Below are 24055 nucleotides of genomic sequence, written 5' to 3'. Positions count from 1 at the left end.
GAGCAGGCGGACTGAGCTTCTTCCAAACGTCCCCTGAAGGATGGCTGGATCTGTCTTTTCACATGGTTTGAAATCTCTGCCCCCCCAAAGTGGGTATTTTCGACGCCACCATATTACGGGTTAAAATGTGGAAACCGCAATGTAAAATAAATGAAGCAAATCGCTGGAGTCTCAACGTCTGTGACCCATGAAAGGAGTCTGGTTTTCCACGACCATGACGGTGACACAGCATTGAGATGCAGGGTGAGGGAAAAGGGGCCCCGGCTGATACATCGGAAGGTCATTCTGATCTTTTTTTGATTGTCTAACTGACACAGTCTTTTCTTCTATAAAGGAAATCTTTAAGAAAAATTTTTATATCTATACCAAGTACTCCTTTTCAAATCACCTATTATAAACATACATACACACACACACACACACAAATACATTCATCCATACATGTGACAAAAATTATTCCATATGAAACTCCCAGAAGGTTCACAACTAGATCAATGATGTTACATCACAACTCTCCCCTTCCATTTCCAATATTTATTCTGGGTAAATCACGTTTCAAATATATTTTATATAATTTATGCATAGTTATATTTAATATTAATATAAACTTAGCATATGATATGTTTCATATATTAAAGGTAGCTATATATCTGTAACTGTGCTCCATAAATAAAACATAATATTTTGTTTGTAAAATATAGGTATCGATAACCTCACCCTATTCTACATATGTATACATATGTACACCACACACATGAAAAGTGAAAGTGAAATTCGCTCAGTCATGTCTGACTCTTTGCAAGCCCGTGGGCTACACAGTCCATGGAATTCTCCAGGCCAGGACACTGGAGTAGTTACAGGTCTTTGGGAGGAAAATTTAAGACAAAGGAACTCTAAACTCTGCTTGTTGGAGTCAATATTGGTACAAACTTTCTAGAGAAGAATATGAAAACATGTATCAGAAGACCTAACATATACTCAACTTTGACCCCAAAAATTCCCAATTCTGAAATTTATAGGAAGGGGGAAACCATGAAAGGACACAGATATGTAAGAATCAAAACATCAGCTGGGTGTGACTCAGGGAACTCAAACCCGGTTCTGTAACAACCTAGGGGGTGGAATGTGGAGAGAGTCGGGACATTCACGAGGAAGGGGACAGGTGTATACCTATGGCTGATTCATCTTGATGTTTGGCAGAAACCAACACAATTCTGGAAAGCAATTATCCTTCCATTTAAAAATAAACTTTTACAAAAGGCAGCTGGGACGATGAGAGAAGAAGCCTTAGCAGTGCACCCTCAAGACTCCCTAAGACTGGACCCAGACGCGGACAGACTTCACAGCCGCTGCGCCACAGGCCACCGCTCCCGGCGTGGCATCTCGGAGCCAGCACCTGCCCTCTGGCAACAGCCTGGCCCCCAGGAGAGAAGCGCGGCCCGCAGGCCCAGGTCCCCACCCCCTCACAGCTGTCAGGAAGTCACAGGATCCCAGACAACGGCCAGGACCCTCACGTCCTGGAAGAGGCCCTCAGGGAGTGGCGAGAAAATGCGCTTCCCAGGTGGCGCTGGCGGTAAAGCGCCCGCCTGCCGACACCGGAGACGGAAGAGACGTGGAGTCGATCTCCGGGTCAGGAGGGTCCCCTGGAGTAGGAAACAGCAACTCTTGCCTGGAGAACCCCATGACAGAGAAGCCTGTTGCGCTACAGTCCACGGGGTTGCAGAGAGTCAGACAACTGGCACGACCTAACGCCCATGCACGTTTCTTCTACACTTAATTTGTTGCGAGTTTTTACAAGTTCGATCCTTAGGTCGGGAAGATCCCCTGGAGTGGGAAACGGCAACCCACCCCGGTGTTCTTGCTTAGAAAGTTCCATGGACAGAGAAGCCTGGCAGACTACGGGGTCTCAAAGAGTCGGATACGACTGAGTGTGCGCACACACGACATACGACATCTGTAGCCTGGGGAAGATGGAAGCCCTCTGTATGTCCAACAATAGAGCAAAACAGGCGAACCCCGGGGGAGCTATACGATGGGGTTCTAAAAGCCCCTACAGTTCATGTTGAAGATGAATGCTTGGTAACATGAAAAGACATCCATGCATAGCCCAGTGAAGAAATTAGACTACACAACATCCCAATATCATCCATCCCAGGGTGTGGTGGTGGTTACCTCTGCATGATAGAATGACTAGTGATCGATTTTTGTCTATTTGTTTCTCTGTTAGTTCTAAGTATTCTCCATTCAACGCATAATAGTTGAGCAGTGAAACGTGGGGGAAAATTTTAAACAAAGATGACTTTGGGACTTCCCTGGTGGTTCAGCAGTTAAGACTGCATACTGCCAATGGAGGGAACACAGGTTCAATCCCTGGTCAAAGAACTATTAGCAAGATACCACATGTTGCATGGCACAGCCAAAAGATAAAAATCAGACCAAGACGACCTTTTCTCAACAATTGCATGCACACACAAAGGAAAGTGTGTGTGTGTGTGTGTGTGTGTGTGTGTGTGTGTGTGAGTCCCGCACCCAACATTTGTTCTAATGATTGACATGGAAGGAAAAAGAGGGGCATGGAAGGCAAAGAGCAAGGATCCTAGGCTGGTTTCATGTATGAAAACCTCATTTTTACTTCCTGCCTAGTGATCGAGTGGGTTTCCCAGGTGGCACTAGGGGTAAAGAACCCGCCTGCCAGTGCAGGAGACATAAAAGACGTGGGCTCGATCCCTGGGTCGGGAAGACCCCCTGGAGGAGGGCATGGCAACCCACTCCAGTATTCTTGCCTGGAGAATCCCAGGGACAGAGGAGCCTGGTGGGCTACAGTCCATAGGGTCACAGAGGGTTGACACGACTGATGTCACTCAGCACACTAGTGATTAACTGTGTTCATCTGTACTGGCAGGGGTAGGGGACAGGGGAGTGAGGCTGACGACGGGTCTGCTATGAGGAATCACAATTCCACTTTGACAAGGAACCTTAATTAAATGCAATCTGTGTGGATTTATTTTTGCATAACCGCTAATGCTCCAGACTGCATTCCGGTGTTTCAGTGACTATATTAAGTGCTTTTGCGACCTCTAGTGGTCCTGGCTGGTAAAGGCTGAGCTTGCTTCCCGCAGGAAGTGGTCAGTTCAGTTCAGTCGCTCAGTCGTGTCCAACTCTTTGGGAGCCCATGGACTGCAGCACGCTAGGCTTCCGTGTCCATCACCAACTCCCGGAGTTTACTCAGACTCATGTCCATCAAGTTGGTGATGCCATCCAACCATCTCATCCTCTGTCGTCCCCTTCTCCTCCTGCCTTCAATCTTTCCCAGCATCAGGGTCTTTTCAAATGAGCCAGTTCTTCGCATCAGGTGGCCAAAGTATTGGAGCTTCAGCTTCAGCTTCAGCATCATTCCTTCCAATGAATATTCAGAGTTGATTTATTTTAGGATTAACTGGTTTAATCTCCTTGCTGTCCAAGGGACTCTCAAGGGTCTTCTCCAACACCACAGTTCAAAAGTAGTCAAGAAGGGGTCAGTTGTGCCTAACTACTTTTGTGAAGATGCAAGGGAAAGAAGAAGGAAGATTACCGCCAAATACTATCCCCCATTTAAAAATAATATGGAATCAACAAAGTGGAAATAGAGGGAATATACCTCAATATGATGAAGGCTATATACGATAGTCCTACAAGCCAACATTTTATTCAACCATGAAAAACTGAAAACATTTCCTCCAAGCTCAGAAAGACAAAGATGCCCATTCTCATCCCTTTCATTCAACGTAGTATTGGAATCTCTAGCCAGAGCAACATTGTAAAGCAATTACCCTCCAATTAAAAATAAATAAACTTTTTTAAAAAGAAAAATAAATGAAATAAAAAAGCTACCCTCTCATGTTTTCAAAGGACCTAACAATATACCTGGAGGAATAAAATAAACGTGAAATGAAAAAAAAAAAGAAAAGAACAGTTTTAAATTTTATCTTGAAGACCAAGCATGCAAAATGTGCCATAATATTTTTTCACAGAGTATAGTGCAAAAGTGAAGAACTTGACCAGATGTATGTAAAAATGTGTAATAAAGTAATGATAATTAAAACAGTGAGGCACTGGTTTCAGAACAGAGAGACTATGGGAGTGGAGTGAAATGTCAGAAGGAACTCAAAAAAATTAAAATGTGGGAATTTAGTACATTATAAAGTCACATACCAAATGAGGATTTTCAACTTGGAAAAGAATTATGTTAGAGCTTTACCTCTGTCCCTTATAATCATATGATCAGTCTAAAAAACTCTTAAAATTACTGGTAGATTTTACTGCTTAAAAAATTATAATCATCATGCCTCAAAAAAGTTAAAGGACATACTGAAAGATGAAAAAAAATCAAAACACATACACCTGAACAGGAATTAATATACACAACAAGCAGCCTTGAATCTGGAAGAAAAACAATGAACACTGTGATTGAAACTCAAAACACACAAAAAAGCGAATCACACATCCAGAAAAACAGACAAAAAGATATGAAACCAAAAAGATGAGAAAAGTTCATCATCTCTAGTAATTTTTTTAAATTGCAAACTAGGGACTTCCCTGGTGGTTGAGTGTTTAAAACTCTGTGCTCCCAAGGCAGGGGGCCAGGTTCAGTCCCTGGTCAGGGAACCCCCGACTGCAGCAGGGTGCAGCCAAAAATAATGTGCAGAGTGTGCAACCAGGAGGCAAGCAGTGCCACTACGCAGAGCCCAGAGGATGCTGCCGGGAACCAGCTACAGCCTAGCCTGCTACTGCTTGTCCAGACTCGCTCTGGAAGGCTGTTTGGTTGCGTTTTCTCCTCACTCCTTGATTAAAAAAAAAAAAAAAAGAGTTGTATTGTCACTCCCAGTCACAGAAGACATATTGACTTCAGTAACTAAAATGTCCACAATTGTGTAATAACTGAAACTTGGAATTGCATTTAAAAGTAAAGCTGCTCCCCTCTTTCAGTTTCAGCCAGAGAGAGAGCAGTGAAAACAAAATGGAGGCAAGGGGAGGGGCCTTTAGTTCTCATTTCTGCACATGTACCAACACTTAAGACCTTTCCTGCCCCTGACCCCTCACCTCTGACCCCTGTGGGATGGCTTACAGTCATGGCACCTGCTAGGAGCTGACCTGTACCTTCCTCTCCCCCTAGTAAAGGTAAGCTGGAGTCCTAACCAGCAATACCTAAAAACGCCTTATTTGGAGCGAGGATCTTCACAGAGGAAATCAAGTTAAAGTGAGGTAACCAAGGTTATGCCCTAATCCAATACGATTAGTGTCCTTATAAAAGGTGGGGCTTTGGACGCATGACAGACCAACACAGAGGGAAAGCGGTATGAAAAGCCACAGGGAGAGGACGGCCATCTGCCAGCCCAGCAGAGATGCTTAGAGCAGGCCCTTTGCCACAACTCAGGAGAAACGCTGACACCTTGACTGCACACTTGGGCCCCCAGAACAGCCGGGCTGCTGCTGCTGCTGCTGAGTCGCTTCAGTCGTGTCCAACTCTGTGCGACCCCAGAGACGGCAGCCCACCAGGCTCCCCCGCCCCTGGGATTCTCCAGGCAAGAACACTGGAGTGGGGTGCCATTTCCTTCTCCGATGCAGGAAAGTGAAAAGTGAAAGTCAAGTCGCTCAGTGGTGTCCGACTGTTAGTGACCCAATGGACTGCAGCCCACCAAGCTCCTCCGCCCATGGGATTTTCCGGGCAGTAACCTTCTACTATTTCTGCCACCCAGTCTGGGATACTTTCTTACAGAATTCCACTGGGTCGGAGATAGCTGTTTCAGGATTTTTTTTTTTAATGTGGATCATTTCCAGTCTTTATTGAATTTGTTACAATATTACTTCCATTTTGTGTTTTGGGGTTTTGGCCCCGGTTGCATGTGGGATCTTTGCCCCCCGACCAGGAATCAAACCCACACCCCTGGCACTGGAAGGCAAAGTCTTACCCACGGGGCCACCAGGGAAGTCACCCAGGGTTCACTATAAAGTGGACTCTTTTCTCCTCGAGGTGCTTCACGGGGTTTTCAGAGGACACGCACACTGACTGCGGAGGGCACCTCAGGTGCCTTGCGGCACACCCACCGCTGCTGAACAGCCAACTGTTGCCTGTAACTCTCTCGCTGGCCCTGGCCATCTGTCGGTCCCACTCCTCTGGCTTCTTTCGCCTCGCCTCTCCAGGGGGTCCTGCTGGCCAGGACGTGAGAAAGCTGCGAACTGCACCCTGCACAGGGGTCCACTTCCGGCCAATAGCACGGCCACACCTTTGACTTGACATCAGTGCAGACGTGGCCACTTCCTTCTCTGAAGCCGCAGGCTGCTTTGGTCAGCCTCCAGACACAGACTTTCCCAGTCCTGTGTCAACGAGATGATCTTGAACTGGCTCTCACTGAGCCTCACGGAACACTTCATCCCTGACCAGCCGGGAGGGAAGTGAAACTCACAGAATATCAGCTCTGTCCAGAGAAACCCTTATTGTAATCACCAGTTTCCCCTGCCTTTTTTTATTTTTCCGGTGCTTCTTACAGACTGCGGCTTCCCTAGTGGCTCAGATAGTGAAGATTCTGCCTAAATCCACTGCCTTCGAAAGAAACGATTGAACAAGAGAAGCAAGCAGGCGAGTCCTAATAAAGCGTGCGCCGCCAGTACGCACTGTACATTCCACAAGCATTGCCTTCCTATGCTACTTCTTTCAGTTGTTTAACTTTGTAAGATGCAAAGAGGCTGGATCGAGTTTAAATGACTGTGCTACCCCTTTCCACATCAAAGAATGGAGAACCACTGACAACGTAGGCCGCACCTGCCTCTCCCATCTGCCTGTGTGGCCGGCAGGGAAGGACAAGAACTTGCATGCTGGTGAAGGAGGAAGCTGGGTGGGACGACGGTGAAATCTAGAGTAAAAAGCTGGTCCAAGGTGTTCTGCGGGCTGTAAATGGCAGTTTAATCAGAGTGCCTTTTTGTTGTTGTTGTTGTTCTTGTTCAAATGATTTTAATTATTGGAATGCACAGTTTTTTAATATGCAAATAAAAAGTTTTAAAACTGAAAAAAAAAAGAAACACCACGGATCTCGTCTATAAATTCCAAGACAAAAGTAAGAACAGCAGTTGTCATGGTTCCCTCTTGTTGGTCAAACAATTAGAAGTTGATTCATTCTTCGTGCCTGTCGACTCACTCCATGAGAAATGCTGGAAATAACTCCCTTGTGAAACTCTAGTAACCCCCCAAGAGTCTGACTGACTAATTTAGCTGGAGAGCTCTGGGACGTGGGTAGACACGCATGCCTCTCGGGGCAGTAAGCTAGACCCTCGGTGGATACACGTGCAATGATGGGAGACTTCTCTGAGCCTTGTTTCCACCATCATCTACAGAAAAAGGACTCCAATACGGTACCCTGCGTGTGCATGAGCGCGCTCGGTAAACAGCAGGTCTCCAGTATGTTCACTACCAACACTGCGTTAGAGCGCAGCGTGTCTTTAATTCACCTGCGTGGTTTTGGCTGCGCTGGGTCTTCCTTGCCGCACACGGGCTTTCTCTGCTTGGGGGAGTGGGGGCTGCTGCTGCTTGTGTGCACAGGCTTCTCACTGCGGTGGTTCTCGGGTTGCAGAGCGCGGGCTCTAGAAGTTCAGGCTGCAGCCGGGGCGGGATGCGCAGTAGCTGCCGCTCACGGGCTCTAGAGCACAGACCGGATAGTTGTGGCGAACGGGCTCAGCTGCTCCGCAGCGCGTGGGATTCTCCCAGGCCAGGGCTCACACCTGTGTCCCCCGCAACGGCAGGCGGCCTCTGAACTACCGCATCACCAGGGAAGTCGCCAGCACGTTGTTTTTGTGGTGGAAAACTATGGTACCATTGCCCTTTTAGAAATGCTCTACACCATATGGAAGCTAAATGGGTTTATTAAAAAAAAAAAAAGCTAATATTAACTAGCCCCTCGAGAAGGTTCTGTGGGCTTCCTGAAGTGAAGAGCCTGCATGGTTATTTATTACATTATGATATTCTGATTAGAATCTGATAAGCAAAAATCCAATATTTTTATTAAAGTGAGAGCATACACACACACACATGCACACACGAGTGTGTGTATGCATGTTATGTGTGCCACACGTTATGTTCAGTCAAGACCTGGACCTGGGACTGGGCTACAGATTTTTTATCTTCACCTCTGGAATTTAGAATAAGAAATTAAAAACTGAGGTGTTAGATATTTTTAATACAGATAGGAGAATTATAAATGTCAGTGGATATTGGCCTCGATAATCCAGAAACAATGCCTTGTGCCTATACTCTACTTTTTAAAACTTTCAAAGTGCTCACAGAGCACAGATTCCCAAACTTGATTAGGTATTAGAATCACTGAGAGGGCTACTTCATGACAGAAATTCCTGAACCTCATCTTTAGAGTTTCTTAATAAGTAGTAGTATTACCCTCATTCTAGGTAAGGAGCAGTGGCTGTGCTTTGCTGGAGCAGCCGTGAAGAGATACCCCATGCCCAAGGTAAGAGAAATCCAAGTAAGATGGTAGGTGTTGCAAGAGGGCATCAGAGGGCAGACACACTGAAACCATACTCACAGAAAACTAGTCAATCTAATCACACCAGGACCACAGCCTTGTCTAACCCAATTAAACCAAGCCATGCCTGCGGGGCAACCCAAGACAGCCAGGTCATGGTGGATAGGTCTGACAGAATGTGGTCCACTGGATAAGGGAATGGCAAACCACTTCATTATTCTTGCCTTGAGAACCCCATGAACAGTATGAAAAGGCAAAATGCTAGGATGCCAAAAGAGAATCTCCCCAGGTCATTAGGTGCCCAATATGCTACTGGAGATCAGTGGAGAAATAACTCCAGAAAGAATGAAGGGATGGAGCCAAAGCAAAAACAATACCCAGCTGTGGATGTGACTGGTGATAGAAGCAAGGTCCGATGCTGTAAAGAGCAATATTGCATAGGAACCTGGAATGTCAGGTCCGTGAATCAAGGCAAATTGGAAGTGGTCAAACAAGAGATGGCAAGGGTGAACGTCGACATTCTAGGAATCAGCGAACTAAGATGGACTGGAATGGGTGAATTTAACTCAGATGACCATTATACCTACTACTGCGGGCAGGAATCCCTCAGAAGAAATGGAGTAGCCATCATGGTCAACAAAAGAGTCCGAAATGCAGTACTTGGATGCAATCTCAAAAATGACAGAATGATCTCTGTTCATCTCCAAGGCAAACCATTCAATACCACAGTAATCCAAGTCTATGCCCCAACCAGTAACACTGAAGAAAATGAAGTTGAACAGTTTTATGAAAACCTACAAGACCTTTTAGAGCTAACACCCCCAAAAAGATGTCCTTTTCATTATAGGCGACTGGAATGCAAAAGTAGGAAGTCAAGAAACACCTGGAGTAACAGGCAAATTTGGTCTTGGAATGTGGAATGAAGCAGGGCAAAGACTAATAGAGTTTTGCCAAGAACATGCACTGGTCATAGCAAACACCCTCTTCCAACAACACAAGACTCTACACATGGACATCACCAGATGGTCAACACCGAAATCAGACTGATTATGTTCCTTGCAGCCAAAGATGGAGAAACTCTATACAGTCAACAAAAACAAGGCCAGGAGCTGACTGTGGCTCAGATCATGAACTCCTTATTGCCAAACTCAGACTGAAATTGAAGAAAGTAGGGAAAACCGCTAGACCATTCAGGTATGACCTAAATCAAATCCCTTATGATTATACAGTGGAAGTGAGAAATACATTTAAGGGACTAGATCTGATAGATAGAGTGCCTGATGAACTATGGAATGAGGTTCGTGACATTGTACAGGAGACAGGGATCAAGACCATCCCCAAGAAAAAGAAATGCAAAAAAGCAAAATGACTGTCTCGGGAGGGCTTACAAATAGCTGTGAAAAGAAGAGAAGTGAAAAGCAAAGGAGAAAAGGAAAGATATAAGCATCTGAATGCAGAGTTCCAAAGAAGAGCAAGAAGAGATACGAAAGCCTTCTTCAGTGATCAATGCAAAGAAATAGAGGAAAATAACAGAACGGGAAAGACTAGAGATCTCTTCAAGAAAATTAGAGATACCAAGGGAACATTTCATGCAAAGATGGACTCGATAAAGGACAGAAATGGTATGGACCTAACAGAAGCAGAAGATATTAAAAAGAGATGGCAAGAATACACGGAAGAATTGCACAAAAAAGATCTTCATGACCCAGATAATCATGATGATGTGATCACTCATTTAGAGCCAGACATCCTAGAATGTGAAGTCAAGTGAGCCTTAGAAAGCATCACTATGAACAAAGCTAGTGGAGGTGCTGGAATTCCAGTGGAGCTGTTTCAAATCCTGAAAGATGATGCTGTGAAAGTGCTGCACTCAATATGCCAGCAAATTTGGAAAACTCAGCAGTGGCCACAGGACTGGAAAAGGTCAGTTTTCATTCCAATCCCAAAGAAAGGCAATGCCAAAGAATGCTCAAACTACTGCACAATTGCACTCATCTCACACGCTAGTAAAGTAATGCTCAAAATTCTCCAAGCCAGGCTTCAGCAATACGTGAACCGTGAACTCCCTGATGTTCAAGCTGGTTTTAGAAAAGGCAGAGGAACCACAGATCAAATTGCCAACATCTGCTGGATCATCGAAAAAGCAAGAGAGTTCCAGAAAAACATCTATTTCTGCTTTATTGACTATGCCAAAGCCTTTGACTGTGTGGATTACAATAAACTGTGGAAAATTCTGAAAGAGATGGGAATACCAGACCACCTAACCTGCCTCTTGAGAAATCTGTATGCAGGTCAGGAAGCAGCAGTTAGAACTGGACATGGAACAGACTGGTTCCAAATAGGAAAAGGAGTATGTCAAGGCTGTATATTGTCACCCTGCTTATTTAACTTATATGCAGAGTACATCATGAGAAACGCTGGACTGGAAGAAACACAAGCTGGAATCAAGATTGCCGGGAGAAATATCAATAACCTCAGATACACAGATGACATCACCCTTATGGCAGAAAGTGAAGAGGAGCTAAAAAGCCTCTTGATGAAAGTGAAAGAGGAGAGCAAAAAAGTTGGCTTAAAACTCAACATTCAGAAAACTAAGATCATGGCATCTGGTCCCATCACTTCATGGGAAATAGATGGGGAAACAGTGGAAATAGTGTCAGACTTTATTTTTTTGGGCTCCAAAATCACTGCAGATGGTGACTGCAGCCATGAAATTAAAAGACGCTTGCTCCTTGGAAGAAAAGTTATGACCAACTTAGATAGCATATTGAAAAGCAGAGACATTACTTTGCTGACTAAGGTCCGTCTAGTCAAGGCTATGGTTTTTCCTGTGGTCATGTATGGATGTGAGAGTTGGACTGTGAAGAAGGCTGAGCGCCGAACAATTGATGCTTTTGAACTGCGGTGTTGGAGAAGACTCTTGAGAGTCCCTTGGACTGCAAGGAGATCCAACCAGTCCATTCTGAAGGAGATCAATCCTGGGATTTCTTTGGAAGGAATGATGCTAAAGCTGAAGCTCCAGTACTTTGACCACCTCATGCAAAGAGTTGACTCATTGGAAAAGACTCTGATGCTGGGAGGGATTGGGGGTAGGAGGAGAAGGGGACGACCAAGGATGAGATGGCTGGATGGCATCACGGACTCGATGGACGTGAGTCTGAGTGAACTCCGAGAGTTGGTAATGGAGAGGGAGGCCTGGCGTGCTGCGATTCATGGGGTCGCAAAGAGTTGGACCCTACTGAGCAACTGAACTGAACTGAACTCAACTGAATAAGTAGTAACCAGATATTTACATGTTTAACGAAGGTCTGAGGAAAGTCTGAAAACCAGCTTTTTGGAGATGCTAGCAAACATTCCAATAAAACTCAGTCTGTCAAGATTCCCTATTTTGCACCACATTAGCTGTATAGCAACTCATGTAATCCCTGAACTTCATTTTCCTACAAAGAACTAGCCCTGCACTATCAGAAGTGTAAATAAACAGCTGTGAAAAATTTGAGGGGAAAAATAATTTTCTGTGATCCGGGAAGACCTCAGGTCCATCCTTCCATCTTTCACACCCTTTATTTATTCTTCTCATATCTCAGTGTTAGCTGTTTGTATTCCCATCATATCCTCTCTACATAAATTCATAAAGATAGGATCACTGGATTTTCATATTTGTAGCCTCCATTGTACTTAACTCTTACAAAGAAACAAACAGACATTACAGTTACTACTTAAATGCAGAAATTTGAGTTAATGTTTAGTTCTTTTAAAATAAGTAACGAGATAGACGTCTCAGGGTACCGAAAGACTTAAGAGTCCAATCAAGGAGTGTCTGTATTGCAGGTTTATTCTCTACCCAAAACAATATTATACAGCGTTCGGCTTGCAACTTTTAAATGCCTGAGCACGTGGGAATCGCCCACTTTTTGTGGAGAGGCGAGGAGAGCACAGAAGAGCTGCCCAAAATCTGACCCAGGCCGGGCAGGTGGGGGTGGGGGGCAGTTTAACCCTTTCAGAGCCGTCCTTGGGACAGATATGAGTGGCTGCAATGAAACCCACTAACTCATCTAATACAGATTAGGGAGGGTTCTCCCAACAGCTGTGCGAGATTACAGGTTTTATTGTTGCCATTTACGAAATTAATCCTTGGAGAAAGATCACGCGCGGATTTAGCAGGACTTAAGTACATTAGATATCAGCCTCGACTGGTAATCCCATTTTCCGTCTAGAAGCTTGGGGAAAGAGCCTCTTTCTAAACATGAAAAAGCTTCGGGCCCATAAAGATGACTTGCCCAATCTTCTCCCAGAATAATCACACCGTTTTTCATTTTAACTGGACACCAGGTTTTGACATTGTGCGTTCGCTGCGTTTCGGAATCGCAGACTAAGCTCAAAATCGGGTTGCGCCCCTTTCCCGCTGTGGGACTCGGGGAAAGTTAAACCTTTGGCCTTGGAGATGGAATCTGCGAAGCGGGTGCAAGGACGCGCTTGTTGCAGAGATTTGTTGAGGACTCAACACCAGGACGAGGCGCATTCAGTGCAGCGCCCGGGAAACGTTAAGGTCATCGTGCGTCCGTCGCTTTTTCCCACGTCCCGGGAGGGAGGAGGCACGAGAGGCGGTGGGTTGCAGTGAACCGCACGGCACCACCTCACCGCGCGCGCCCGGCCCTCTCCGCGCGGTCCTCGGCGCACACAGCGCCCGTCCCCGCCGGACCCATCTCGGGACGGACCGCCAGCCCGCGCGGGCGCCAGGCCGGAACCCAGGTCCCGAGCCTCCCATTTCCTCCGCTCCCACCCGGGACTCTCTGCGGCCTGGACCGGCGCGAACGCAACTTCCGGCCCGACGGAGCGGCGGCTGGAGCAGCTTGGGACGAGGCTCCCGGGCGTCGCCTTCGGCGGCCCCGCGCGCGGAGCCATGTGGCGGCTGCTGAGTGGCGCCCGCGCCCCGCTCCTGCGAGCGACCCTGTTAGGTCAGCTGTCCCCTGTCCCCCAGGCTTCACTCCCACCCCCCGTCGGCTGCTCGCATCGCCTGAGGCCCTCGCGAGTGCTGAAGCGCGGGCGGGCCTGCAGCGCCCTCCGCCCGTCACGCGGAGAGACTCGTGCAGAACCGTCCGCGCGACGTGGGGTCGCCTCCGAGTCCCCGACCGGTCCTTCTCGGGGGCCGAGAGCCTCGGGTCTCCCAGAGGGGAGCCCGCGGCCCGCAGGACAGCTCCGTTAGGAGCGTCAGGCACAGAGCGCGTCAGGCCCTGGCCCTGTCGCCTTCGGGGTTTAATCTGACCTTTCTTTGTAGATTCGTGGGCAGCGCCGCCCGCCCGTGCCGGCCTGAAGACGCTGCTCCCGGTGCCAACGTTTGAAGGTGAGAGCTTATCTGTCTTCTGGTTTATAAGCCTTTCCTGTGAGGGAACCTAGCGGGGGGTGGGTGAAGAGCAGGCGTTTTCTTGTGCCCCATTCCCATTCATCCATCCAGTAGTCGTGTATTGAAGGCACTGTCTACGCCAGGCAGTGTTCTAAATGCTAAAATCATCAGTGGATTACCTCCCCTATGCCCTACAACTGGTGCGAGACCCGCAGCCCCCTTCTCAGCTGCACCTAATTGGCCTCCAATTTAGACTTCTGGTGTTTGCTCCAGATGAGGTCACATATGTGCATGTACCTACTGTGTGAAAAGCATTAGTTTATTAATATAAACAGCAAGGTAAGCCACAATTTGATAAATCTTACACTTTTGAAAATATATTGGAAATCTCAAAAATATGAAAGATGCCTGGACTTCTGAAGCTGCCTCATCTTGTACAAACAGCTGTGAAACTACTACACCCACTGGAGTGCATACAGCCATGGAGACGGGAGAAAATGTTACTAGGTTTCTCTGTTGTGTGCTCCTGGTGTCTGACTCTTTTGCAACCCCTTGGACTATAGCCTGCCAGGCTCCTCTGACAGTGGGATTTTCCAGGCAAGAATACTGGAGTGGGTTGCCCTTTCCTTCTCCAGGGGATCTTCTTGACCCAGGAATCGAACACACATCTGCATTGGCAGGCAGATTCTTTACTGCTGAACTGCCAGGGAAGCCCAAGACACATAGAAATGGCAGGGGGCAGTTTTTGTAGTCCTTAAAGTCTCCTGTTTTATATTTGACTCCATCACAGACCCATGCTTATTTTACTATGGAAATAACTGTAAATGGCAAGTTAATTTTTTTCCATATTGTCAAAGTGTCAGACCTGATAAAGACATCGTGTGTGTGGCCTGGGTTTCTGCCCACCTACCTTCACCAGGCAAGCACATGGTAGGATATATACAGCTCTCAGTGTGAAATGCCCTTGAACAGATAAAGCAAAGAGCATAAATCAAAGAAGTACTAGGTTGTAAGTCTCCCAGTAAGAATGTGGCAAGCAGGAGAACTTAACTGCTTTTATGTACAATATAGTATCATACTGTCTGGCTTTGCTGTTTTGGATGGCCCAGATCAAATTATAAAATGTCTCCAGGCCTGAAGTTCCTCTTCTATAAAATGGAGATTAAAATTACTACCTTCCATTTCTTTATCTGGATGATAGTTATGTGTGTACGTTTGTGTGTTCACTTTGTGATAATTCACATTTTATATTGGACCCTTGAATATATGTGTGTTAAACTTTTTAAAAGTTTAAAAAATCTAAAAAGGAAGCCCTAAAAAAAAAAACAGGGCTATAAAGTTGTTTTGAAGATTAAAAGAGATAATGCATGTAAAGAATTCAGCTTAATTGCAGCACGTGAAACATTCACATACACAAAAAATGTTACCTTGTGTTATTTTGTGACTGTCTCATATCTCTATACCTTCCCTAACAGTCCCTTTAGGATAGGCATTTTAAAAAGGCATTTTGGTTGGCAATTTAAAACTTTGCTATCTTAAAAGGTTCAAAAACATTTCTATCAACAACTATCATAGTCAAAAGATTCCAGTGTCAATGAAAGCATCCACAAGGTAAATCTAATACACTTTTGGAATTGTTGTTGAGTGGTAACTTTAAGGCTTTGACCTGGTTGTTATGAATCTGTCTAGGAAAAAAATGAATCCTTCAACATTGACCGAAGTCAGAATCCTTCGGTTTGACTTATTCTTGCTTGTCTATGCTCCTTTTAGATGTCTCCATTCCTGAAAAGCCCAAGCTGAGATTTGTTGAAAGGGCACCGCTTGTGCCAAAAGTGAGAAGAGAGCCTAAAAACCTGCGTGACATACGAGGTCCTTCCACTGAAGCCACTGAGTTCACAGAAGGCAACTTTGCAATCTTGGTGAGTTCAGCGTCAAACGGCTACAGGACGGAAGCCAGGGACTAAAACAGACTCGTTGGGTTCCTTCTGGTCTCTTCCTCCACAGCTTTCACTAGAACTGCCACCAGCAGCTCTTTAAACTGATGTGCAACACCCAGCAAGCATTGAGTCATAAATGTTTTTTAATGTGGAGTGAAAATAAGGTAAAAGCAGGAGACGGAAGAAGTTACCTCATTTATCCCGTAGTCAGACCGTGAGATCTACTCAAACCTCTGATCAAGATTATCCATGATTCAGTATGTGGGATGTCTAGACATATCCTGCTCATCAGGTAGCATCTGTGAAAACTTGACGTCATTACCTACACAAATGGCTGTGGACGGTGGTTTAGTTCCCACCAGGCAGCCAGAGGTTTTCAAGTCTGCTTCCCAAAGCCTGGCCAACCAGCCCCTGCCAGCCTTTCAGCACCTCGGTGTGCTCCGCGTTCCTCTCTCCACCCCAGCCACACTGGCTTCTGCTCAGGCTCACTGTGGGCTTCGCGTGTGCCATTCCTCTGCCTGGAACGCTCATCTGTTTTCCCTTGGCTGGTTCGTTCGCTTCTGGTGTTAGCTATAAACCTCACCTCCTCAAAGAGGTCTTCCCTGGCTGTCCATTGAAGTGGGTCCGCACTTGTTCTGTTACTATCATACCCTAGGCTTTCCCTCCACTGTGCTTATTAGAATTTATATTTTTACTTTCATGTGTATCATTGAAGCCACAATTAGCATGAGAGACGTAAGAACAGCACCCAGCCATGCTAAATCACTTCAGTTGCGTCCAACTCTTTGCGATGCTGTGGTCTCTAACCTGCCAGGCTCCTCTGTGCATGGAATTCTCAAGGCAAGAATATTGGAGTGGGTTGCCATGGCCTCCCCCAGGGGATATTCCGAACCCAGGGATCGAACCTGTCTGTCTGTCTCCTGCATTGGCAGGAGGGTTCTTTACCACTAGCACCACCTATCAAAGCACAAATGAAGGATATCTAAATTTCTATGTGTTTCTAATGCTTCCATTCACTTCTAGGCACTGGGTGGCGGTTACCTCCATTGGGGGCATTTTGAAATGATGCGCCTGACAATCAACCGCTTCATGGACCCCAAGAACATGTTTGCCTTATGGCGAGTACCAGCCCCATTCAAGGCCATCACCCGCAAGGGTATGGGGCAGCGCATGGGGGGCGGCAAGGGTGCCATCGACCACTACGTGACTCCTGTGAAGGCGGGCCGCCTCATAGTCGAGGTGGGTGGGCGCTGCGAATTCCAGGAGGTACAAGGCATCCTTAACCAAGTTGCCCACAAGTTGCCTTTCCCTGCCAAGGCCGTGAGCCGTGAGACTCTAGAGAAGATGCAGAAAGACCAAGAGGAGCGAGAACGGAACAACCAGAACCCCTGGACCTTTGAGCGCATCACCACCGCCAACATGCTGGGGATACGGAAGGTGCTGAGCCCCTACGACCTGACCCACCGGGGGCGGTACTGGGGCAAGTTCTACATGCCTGAGCGCGTGTAGTGAGGCTCAGGAGTGGGAATCCATGCCTTCGCACCCCTAAGCCAGTCCTTCGGGTCTTTGGGTACCTCTGATGTCATAACCGAGGAGCAGCATATGAACAGACGCTCTGAAAAACTGTACATCACCTGTCAGATTCTTTTAAGTGCATTATATTAAAGTGTGAGCATCAGCTCAAGATGATGTGACTTCTCACTGGTCGCTCAGTCCCTTAAAGGATTAAGAACCAGACCTAATTGACTGGTTCTCAACGGAAGGAAGACTGTCTTCAAGGCTAAATCACATTTCCTTTCCCACCTCTGATACAAGTCAACCTTTTATATATACACACTTCAGGAGCTAGTTTTTATGCCACTTTAGAAGTGAGCTCGCTCAGTCGTGTCCGACTCTTTGCGACCCCATGGACTGTAGCCCACCAGGCTCTTCCATCCACGGGATTCTCCAGGCAAGAATACTGGAGTGGGTTGCCATTTCCTTCTCCAGGGGAACTTCCTGACCCAGGAATCGAACCCGGGTCTCCCACATTGCAGGCAGGTGCTTTACCCTCTGAGCCACCGGGAAGCTTATGCCACTTTACTAGTTACAAACTTCTACTGTTTCTGGAAAAACAAAGAGAAGACAGCAGTACACAAAATAATTGACAACATATTTATTTATGCCCAGCTACCCATCTTCTCTCAGTCGTGGGGGGGGGGGGGGGGGGGGCGGTGTTGGGACAGTGCGGCAAGACATACCCTTGCCTTTTAGCAAAAGAAACTGATGGAAAAGCTGACTGCTGTGGTCCTTCCTAGGCCTGAAACCCTCTGAGGATGGAGGGTGCTTGGCTCTGCATCTGTGTCCCTATAGGTCCTAGCACAGGGCAGGGGCTGCCTGGCACTCAGATCCCTACTGCTGAATGAGCGAGAGCCTAGGTCATTCAAAAGCCCATGATTCCAGCTCCGTGTTTGCCTTGAACAAAGTTCATCTGTTTTTCAGAGCTAGCTAGCAGTGGCTGCTATCCTGTATGCAAACCAAAGGAGATACAGATTGATAGAAATATTTCCTTTGAAAGTGGGCAGAAAACAGCACACTGAAGTGTCCTTTTTTTTAGCCCCCATTCTTAAAAAGTTAGACTTGATGGCAAAATAATTTACTTTCCAAAGTACAGATTCATCTAAGCAGTTGAGTAATGCTCAAGAATCATATACTGTGATTTTAACGTATTTTTAGTGAATCTTGTACAATAATCACTAAGCTGCATTAGAGCACACCTGAACCTTGAATAGAGGACAGTGTTTGGAACAGTTTGTTGTACACGCGTTGCTGGCCACTGCAGCCCGTTTTAGCTGGCAGCATGAATCAGAAGTAATAATGACGGGTTCATTTGGCCTTCTGACCTAACATCGTCACCTCTTAGGGCTCACGGAGCAGTGGTGTTGATGACTGTGGGGCATTCAGTCACAGCATAAACCTGTTTCTTTCGGGGTCCATGTTTAATTACAGAACCACAATCCTTGGGCCAGCCGTCTCCGCAAGGTAACAGGCTATGCACAACTCCTATCCCCACCTCCCGTAGATAAAGGACTTCAAAGTGTATGTTGTGGAAATGGGGGGTGAGGGGGCGCTCCTGTACTTTTGCATAAGTGGGTCAACCCACTCTGTGGCATTTTTATAGACTTGTGATATAGATCATTTCCCACTGATGCCTTACAGTGTTGAATCAAATCCAAGGATTCGTCCGTAGCAGAAATCAGCACAGTAAAGTGGACAGCAGCTGTGACAGGCGCTGTGCTAAGCACTGTGGACACAGCAGTGAGGAGCCATGCCCGGGCTCTATCACCGTACAATCGCCTCAGAGACGGAGGCTCTGAGGAAGGAAGGGGACGGAGGGTGGGTCAAAGGTGAGACCTGGGGCCGGAAGTGCAGAAGCAGCAGCGGCTGGACGACCCCCCGCGGCGAAGTTCCGCCCCAACAGCTGAAGTCAGGGGGCTCCTGCTCCAAGCCCATTTCCTAAAGGGTCTCCTACGCCTTCTCGTCCATGTACCGCCTTCCTGACCCGCCACAAAGCGCCATACCCGCACCCAGTCGCCCTGCCTGCCGCCCAAGGCCGTATTCTCCTGTCTCCCTTTGCGTCACTGAATGGGGAGAAGGTGGAGGTCCTGTTTCATACGAGGCTTCACGGTGGGAAGAACAACTCGGGAGGAGTCTGCGGCGGCGAAGCGGCGGCCCCACAGAGGCGGAAGAAGCACTGAGAAAGCAGGTGAGGGTCCATCTGTGAGGGCTGAGGGGACGGCAGAGACGGAGGGGAGATCACAGAGCATACGGCAGGGTGGCCGCGGCCGCGGCCGCGCTCAGGGCCGCCAAACCTTCCTGACCTCCGAAGGGAAGGGCGTTACTTCCTCTGGGTTCACCCTGTGGCCCTCTTCCAGAGTTTCAGGGTGCTTCTAGTCAATAACGAATTTGTTCTCCACCATTCCCCTGTGCCAAAGCCCTCGCTGTGGGAGCGCCTTCGCTACAGGAAGCCAGCACCCTTAGGCAAAGGATTCCCAACGAAGCCCTCTGCTGCCAGACCTGCTTACAGGACAGACCGCCTCTTTCTGCCTCCTGGTCCACCCATGCCCTACCTGCACCCTCTTCACTCATGTCCCTGTTTCTGGGTTTTCTCCAGCCGTTACTGCAGCACCCAATCCCACGCAGATTAAGGCACCGGGTGACAAGCCTTCAGGACACAAGCATCTCAGGTGAAAACAGGTCTGACCCCCTCCCCACCCCCAGCCCCCAGAGATGGCTCACCTGTTGGTTTTTTTTCAGGCAAATATGCCCCCAATAGTAGAAGCTAAGATGATCGCAAGGATAACACAGCAGATCATGATCATGATCTTCTTCTGTTCATCCAGATGAGGAAAGAAAAAGCACGTGAGAAATGACGTCACCGCAGAGAGGGTTTCAGAGGAAGGCAGACAGGGATGGGTCTGGGTGCGGAAGCGGACGTGAAGGGAAAGGAAGATGGATCTGGCTTCTAGAACCCAGGATGCTAAGAGACACACCACCTCTCCGTGAAGAGTCACAGGCAACAGCAAGCTCAGAGGATTGTTCTGCCTTGCGGCTACATCACATCAGGCTCACCCCACTTACCCCAGAGCCACAGATATTCTCAGTGAGTAAGCCAAAGTCTTTTGGGGGGAATCCCTTGAAATCTAAGATCCAAATACATGGATCTTTACAGTGCATTCTTTGGGAGTTAAACCATTTTCAAAAATTAGAACTTTGGATCCACCTGCTCTAGCACACGGTTAAAATTTTTTTTCACCCCTTTCCAAAACAAACACAAGTCACCACATGGGGCAGCCCATCAGCAAGTGTTTCGCAGGGACCTGGAGCCAGAACCACTTCACAGTCAGTATATAGAGTCATTTATTTTTAAATTAGCAATTAAAATTATCCAGTTTACATTTTAAAAAAAGAACAAAAAAACCCTTCACTTGTATCCAAATGATAAGCCCCAGGCCTGAGTCTCAGGAGAGCAAAGGTCCCATTGGAGCTTGGTTGCCTGCGTTGCTGGAGCCAGGCCTGAGTTGGACATCACAGCCACAGGCGACGGGGCCCCCTCGGCTCCGTCCGAGTGCTGGGCGCTGGCTGAGTGAGTGGCCCTAGCACAGGAAGGCGGGGTGCCTGGGTCAGGCTGCTCCCCTATCCTAGAAAGCACTCAAGTCAAAGCTGAAGTACGAATCGGGAGGCTGGCCAGGACCATGCGGGAGCTTAAAAATTTCCTGGCTGTTGTTTCCTCCATGACGAGTGGGGGTGACAAGGAATCTATCAAGTCCACTAACCTGGGAGCAGGAAGAACTGCTGAGTGGACCTTGGCTTCCCGAGCTGGCTTAGTCCTGGACACAGGACAGCCCCACAGTCATGCGAACAAAACCAGACTGCGATGGGGTGTTCTCAGGACAAGCCCAGCCTGGGCAGCAAGTGGGGAGGGGTGGCGAGCTTGTCCCTCCTTGTGTCTGCTAGCGGGGACCCGCCTGGTGCCCACCCCAGCCATCTGGGTGGTCTGAGCGCTTGTGCAGAAAACAGCAAGTTTCCCAATGACAGGAGAAGATCACGTTTCTACTATGATTCCTGATTTTTAGCCTAGTTCAAGTTACTCTTTTGAGGTTAGAATATCCTCATTTCCAGTTCCCTACTTCCTGAGAGACGCACGCATATATGTACATACATGTCACACATACGATTATAAAAATACATCTGGAACACATGAAATGCCTGAATACTCACAGCTGCCCCCGTCTGAAAGCTCCCAGAGCCTGACCCTCAAGGACCTGAGCCCCGGCTGATTTTACAGGCCTGGTTATTCTGGGCCTCCCCGCAGTGAACAGCAGCTCCCCAGACCCAGATACGGGTACGGTGACACCACAGCCCAGCCTAGACAGACAGTAACCTCAGATGACGGTCTCAGGCGGTGCGTCCCTGAGTCCACATGAGGAAGGACAGCAGAGACAGAGGTGGAAGGTGGCCACGGAGCTCGGCACACTGGGAGCGTCGTTTCAAGGCTGCACTTCAGAGAAGGCAGCTTCCGAGACCACAGCGACCTCTGCCCGGGCCTCCTGCTTTCAGACAAGGACCATAAGCTGGGAGGACTGGGGTCCTGCCAGGCAGGAGACTCCGGCCCCGGTCTTACTGTTGCCAAACTTGGAAGAATAGCCTTGCTTTGTCAAAGATATCCCACTTTAAAACAAACCATTACAGTGCTGGGGAGAACACTCCGTGAGGTAGGCAGTACAGCACCTGGGGAGGCCTCGGGTGGGCGCCCCAAGGCACAGGGCACAGTCTGACACGTCGGAGGGGAGACCGAAGCCGGTGTGGTTCCTACAGTCCCGGAGGAGGCGCTTCAGAGCCGGTGGGGTAGGAAAGGTGGTGAGGCGCTCAGGCTCCTCCCGGGCGAGACCGTTTGCCAGGTCAGGCCCAGGGGTGGTTACAGGGAAACAAAGGAACGGGGCTCCCTCTCTCAGGAAGGCCATTCACACTCTGCTCCCATCTGAAGGCAGGGGTGGCGGCCACACCAGGCTGGGGTGAAACCGGGCTCTACGACAGGCGGGGCGGGGGGAGATGCTGGTCGGGTCAGCACCCCGGGTGACGGTGAAGAGTGACAGTAAGACTCAGCCACACACCTAGAAGACGGAGAGGAGAGATGAGCTGCACAGAGTCGTGGAAGAGTCAACACGTACCCAACAGCCGACAGGCATCCGCGACGGGGCCTGAAGGAAGCACCCAGCATGCAAGAGCCCAGCGTCCTGGTCTGATTGAGATGCTCAGGTGTACGCAACTCTGTGACCCCACGAACTACAGCCCGCCAGGCTCCTCTGTCCATGGGGTTTCCCAGGCTGGAATACTGGAGTGAGTTGCCATTTCCTTCTCCAGGGGATCTTCCTGACCCAGGGATCAAACCCACATCTGCTTGGCAGGTGGATTCGTCACCACTGAGCCACCTGGGAAGATCCAAAAGCCCTGTTACAAGAGACAGAAGGGGAAAAAAGGGAAACCCCTGGGCCTCTTAGAACCCTTCCCAGGGGCTGTCAGCTCCGTGGGGGGAAGTGTGGGTGGCGAGGCACGGTCGCTGGAGAAAGACACCCGTGCTGTGTGCAGGGCCCCCATCAGCTCCTTCCGAATGCAGCTCCGAGGCCTGTTGGCACTGGAGTCTTCTCACTCCCTCAGCGCCCACCCAGCCCGTCTTAGAAGCAGAAAGGCACAGCGAATAGGACATGGAAATGTCCAGGAGGCCTGTCACGGCGGCTCTGCCTTGCGGGCTGAGCTCCACCGAGCTTCCCCGACGAAAATGGGGGGGATACTGTTATCCTAGAGCATAGGTGGGGAGCACGGACGTCGGGTGTTTCTGTTCTGAGGTCTGACTCCCGAGTCCAGGCCTGTGTGCTGATCGGCCTGGACTCAGTCAGGGAACAGGGAAGCGACCCAGCAAAGGCTCAGCAACTTAGCGTCTTAGACGTCGGGTAAGTCAGCTAAAAACAATGGACTGATCTGCCTCCTCATTTTACAAAATGATTTACACTCTGAATTCCTGGAATTAGGGATGGTGGGGGGCCCTGTGAATTTGGAAGGCATCTTTCATCCATGGATTTGGAGAGACACTGACTATTACACCTTTTCTTAATGTTAATATCCTTTCCAGGGGGATTGTGAAGCGTCAGAACAAAATTCTACAAACAAAAAAATGTCAAGGACTAGAGTCCAAGTACCAGGAGGGGAAAAAAGCAAATCAATTAATTACTTATGAGAGATCAGTCACCTAATGGATGTATGTATCAAGAAGTTGAATGTTTAGGGTTAAAAATAATCTGACTTTGAGATCCTCTAGTCACATGGGAGGAGGAGGAAGGAAAAAAAGGTAAACAGGCAAGAAGTGAAGGGTCAGCTCTGGTATCACGTCTATGTATCTATTACCCCAGTAACCCACCTTCTATGAATTTGTAAGAAAGAGGAAAACATAAAAGTTAATCATACTGTTAGTCATAGCAAAACAATAATAGCAAACCTCCACCATTGGGAACATGTTGAATAATTGAGAGTATATTCACAATCTTGTTGAACATGAGATTCCCAAAGAGATTTGACTGTTGAGAAATGATGCTTGTGACCTTGTAACTGGGTACCAAACTGTTGATAACATAGTCTGAATGATGTAAAACCTCATCCGAGTGTGTGAACGTGCCATAAGATTATCGGCAATAATATTAAAAGTTAATTCCGCTCACCTTTTCAGCGTTTAC

The 24055-nt window shown here is 48.0% G+C and overlaps 2 protein-coding genes across 2 annotated transcripts in view; one reads left to right on the top strand and one right to left on the bottom strand.

Moving 5' to 3' along the window:
* Window positions 1–13338: 13338 nt before the first annotated feature.
* On the top strand, window positions 13339–17477 carry MRPL16 (mitochondrial ribosomal protein L16). The gene is made up of 4 exons (XM_052652587.1): window positions 13339–13465; window positions 13786–13851; window positions 15622–15770; window positions 16812–17477. The coding sequence occupies exons 1-4, from the start codon at window positions 13411–13413 to the stop codon at window positions 17295–17297; spliced, it is 756 nt and encodes a 251-aa protein (XP_052508547.1). The 5' UTR covers window positions 13339–13410; the 3' UTR covers window positions 17298–17477.
* Window positions 17478–22126: 4649 nt separating this feature from the next.
* The window catches only part of STX3 (syntaxin 3), a 36165-nt gene continuing 34236 nt past the window's right edge, over window positions 22127–24055 (bottom strand). Inside the window, exon 12 of the mRNA XM_052652223.1 lies at window positions 22127–22441. The gene's annotated coding sequence lies outside the window, so the exon portion shown is untranslated. The remainder of the gene's footprint in view (window positions 22442–24055) is intronic.

Source organism: Budorcas taxicolor, chromosome 15, assembly GCF_023091745.1.
Source record: "Budorcas taxicolor isolate Tak-1 chromosome 15, Takin1.1, whole genome shotgun sequence".
Lineage (NCBI taxonomy): Eukaryota > Metazoa > Chordata > Mammalia > Artiodactyla > Bovidae > Budorcas > Budorcas taxicolor.
This window is presented reverse-complemented; position numbering and strand designations above follow the sequence as displayed.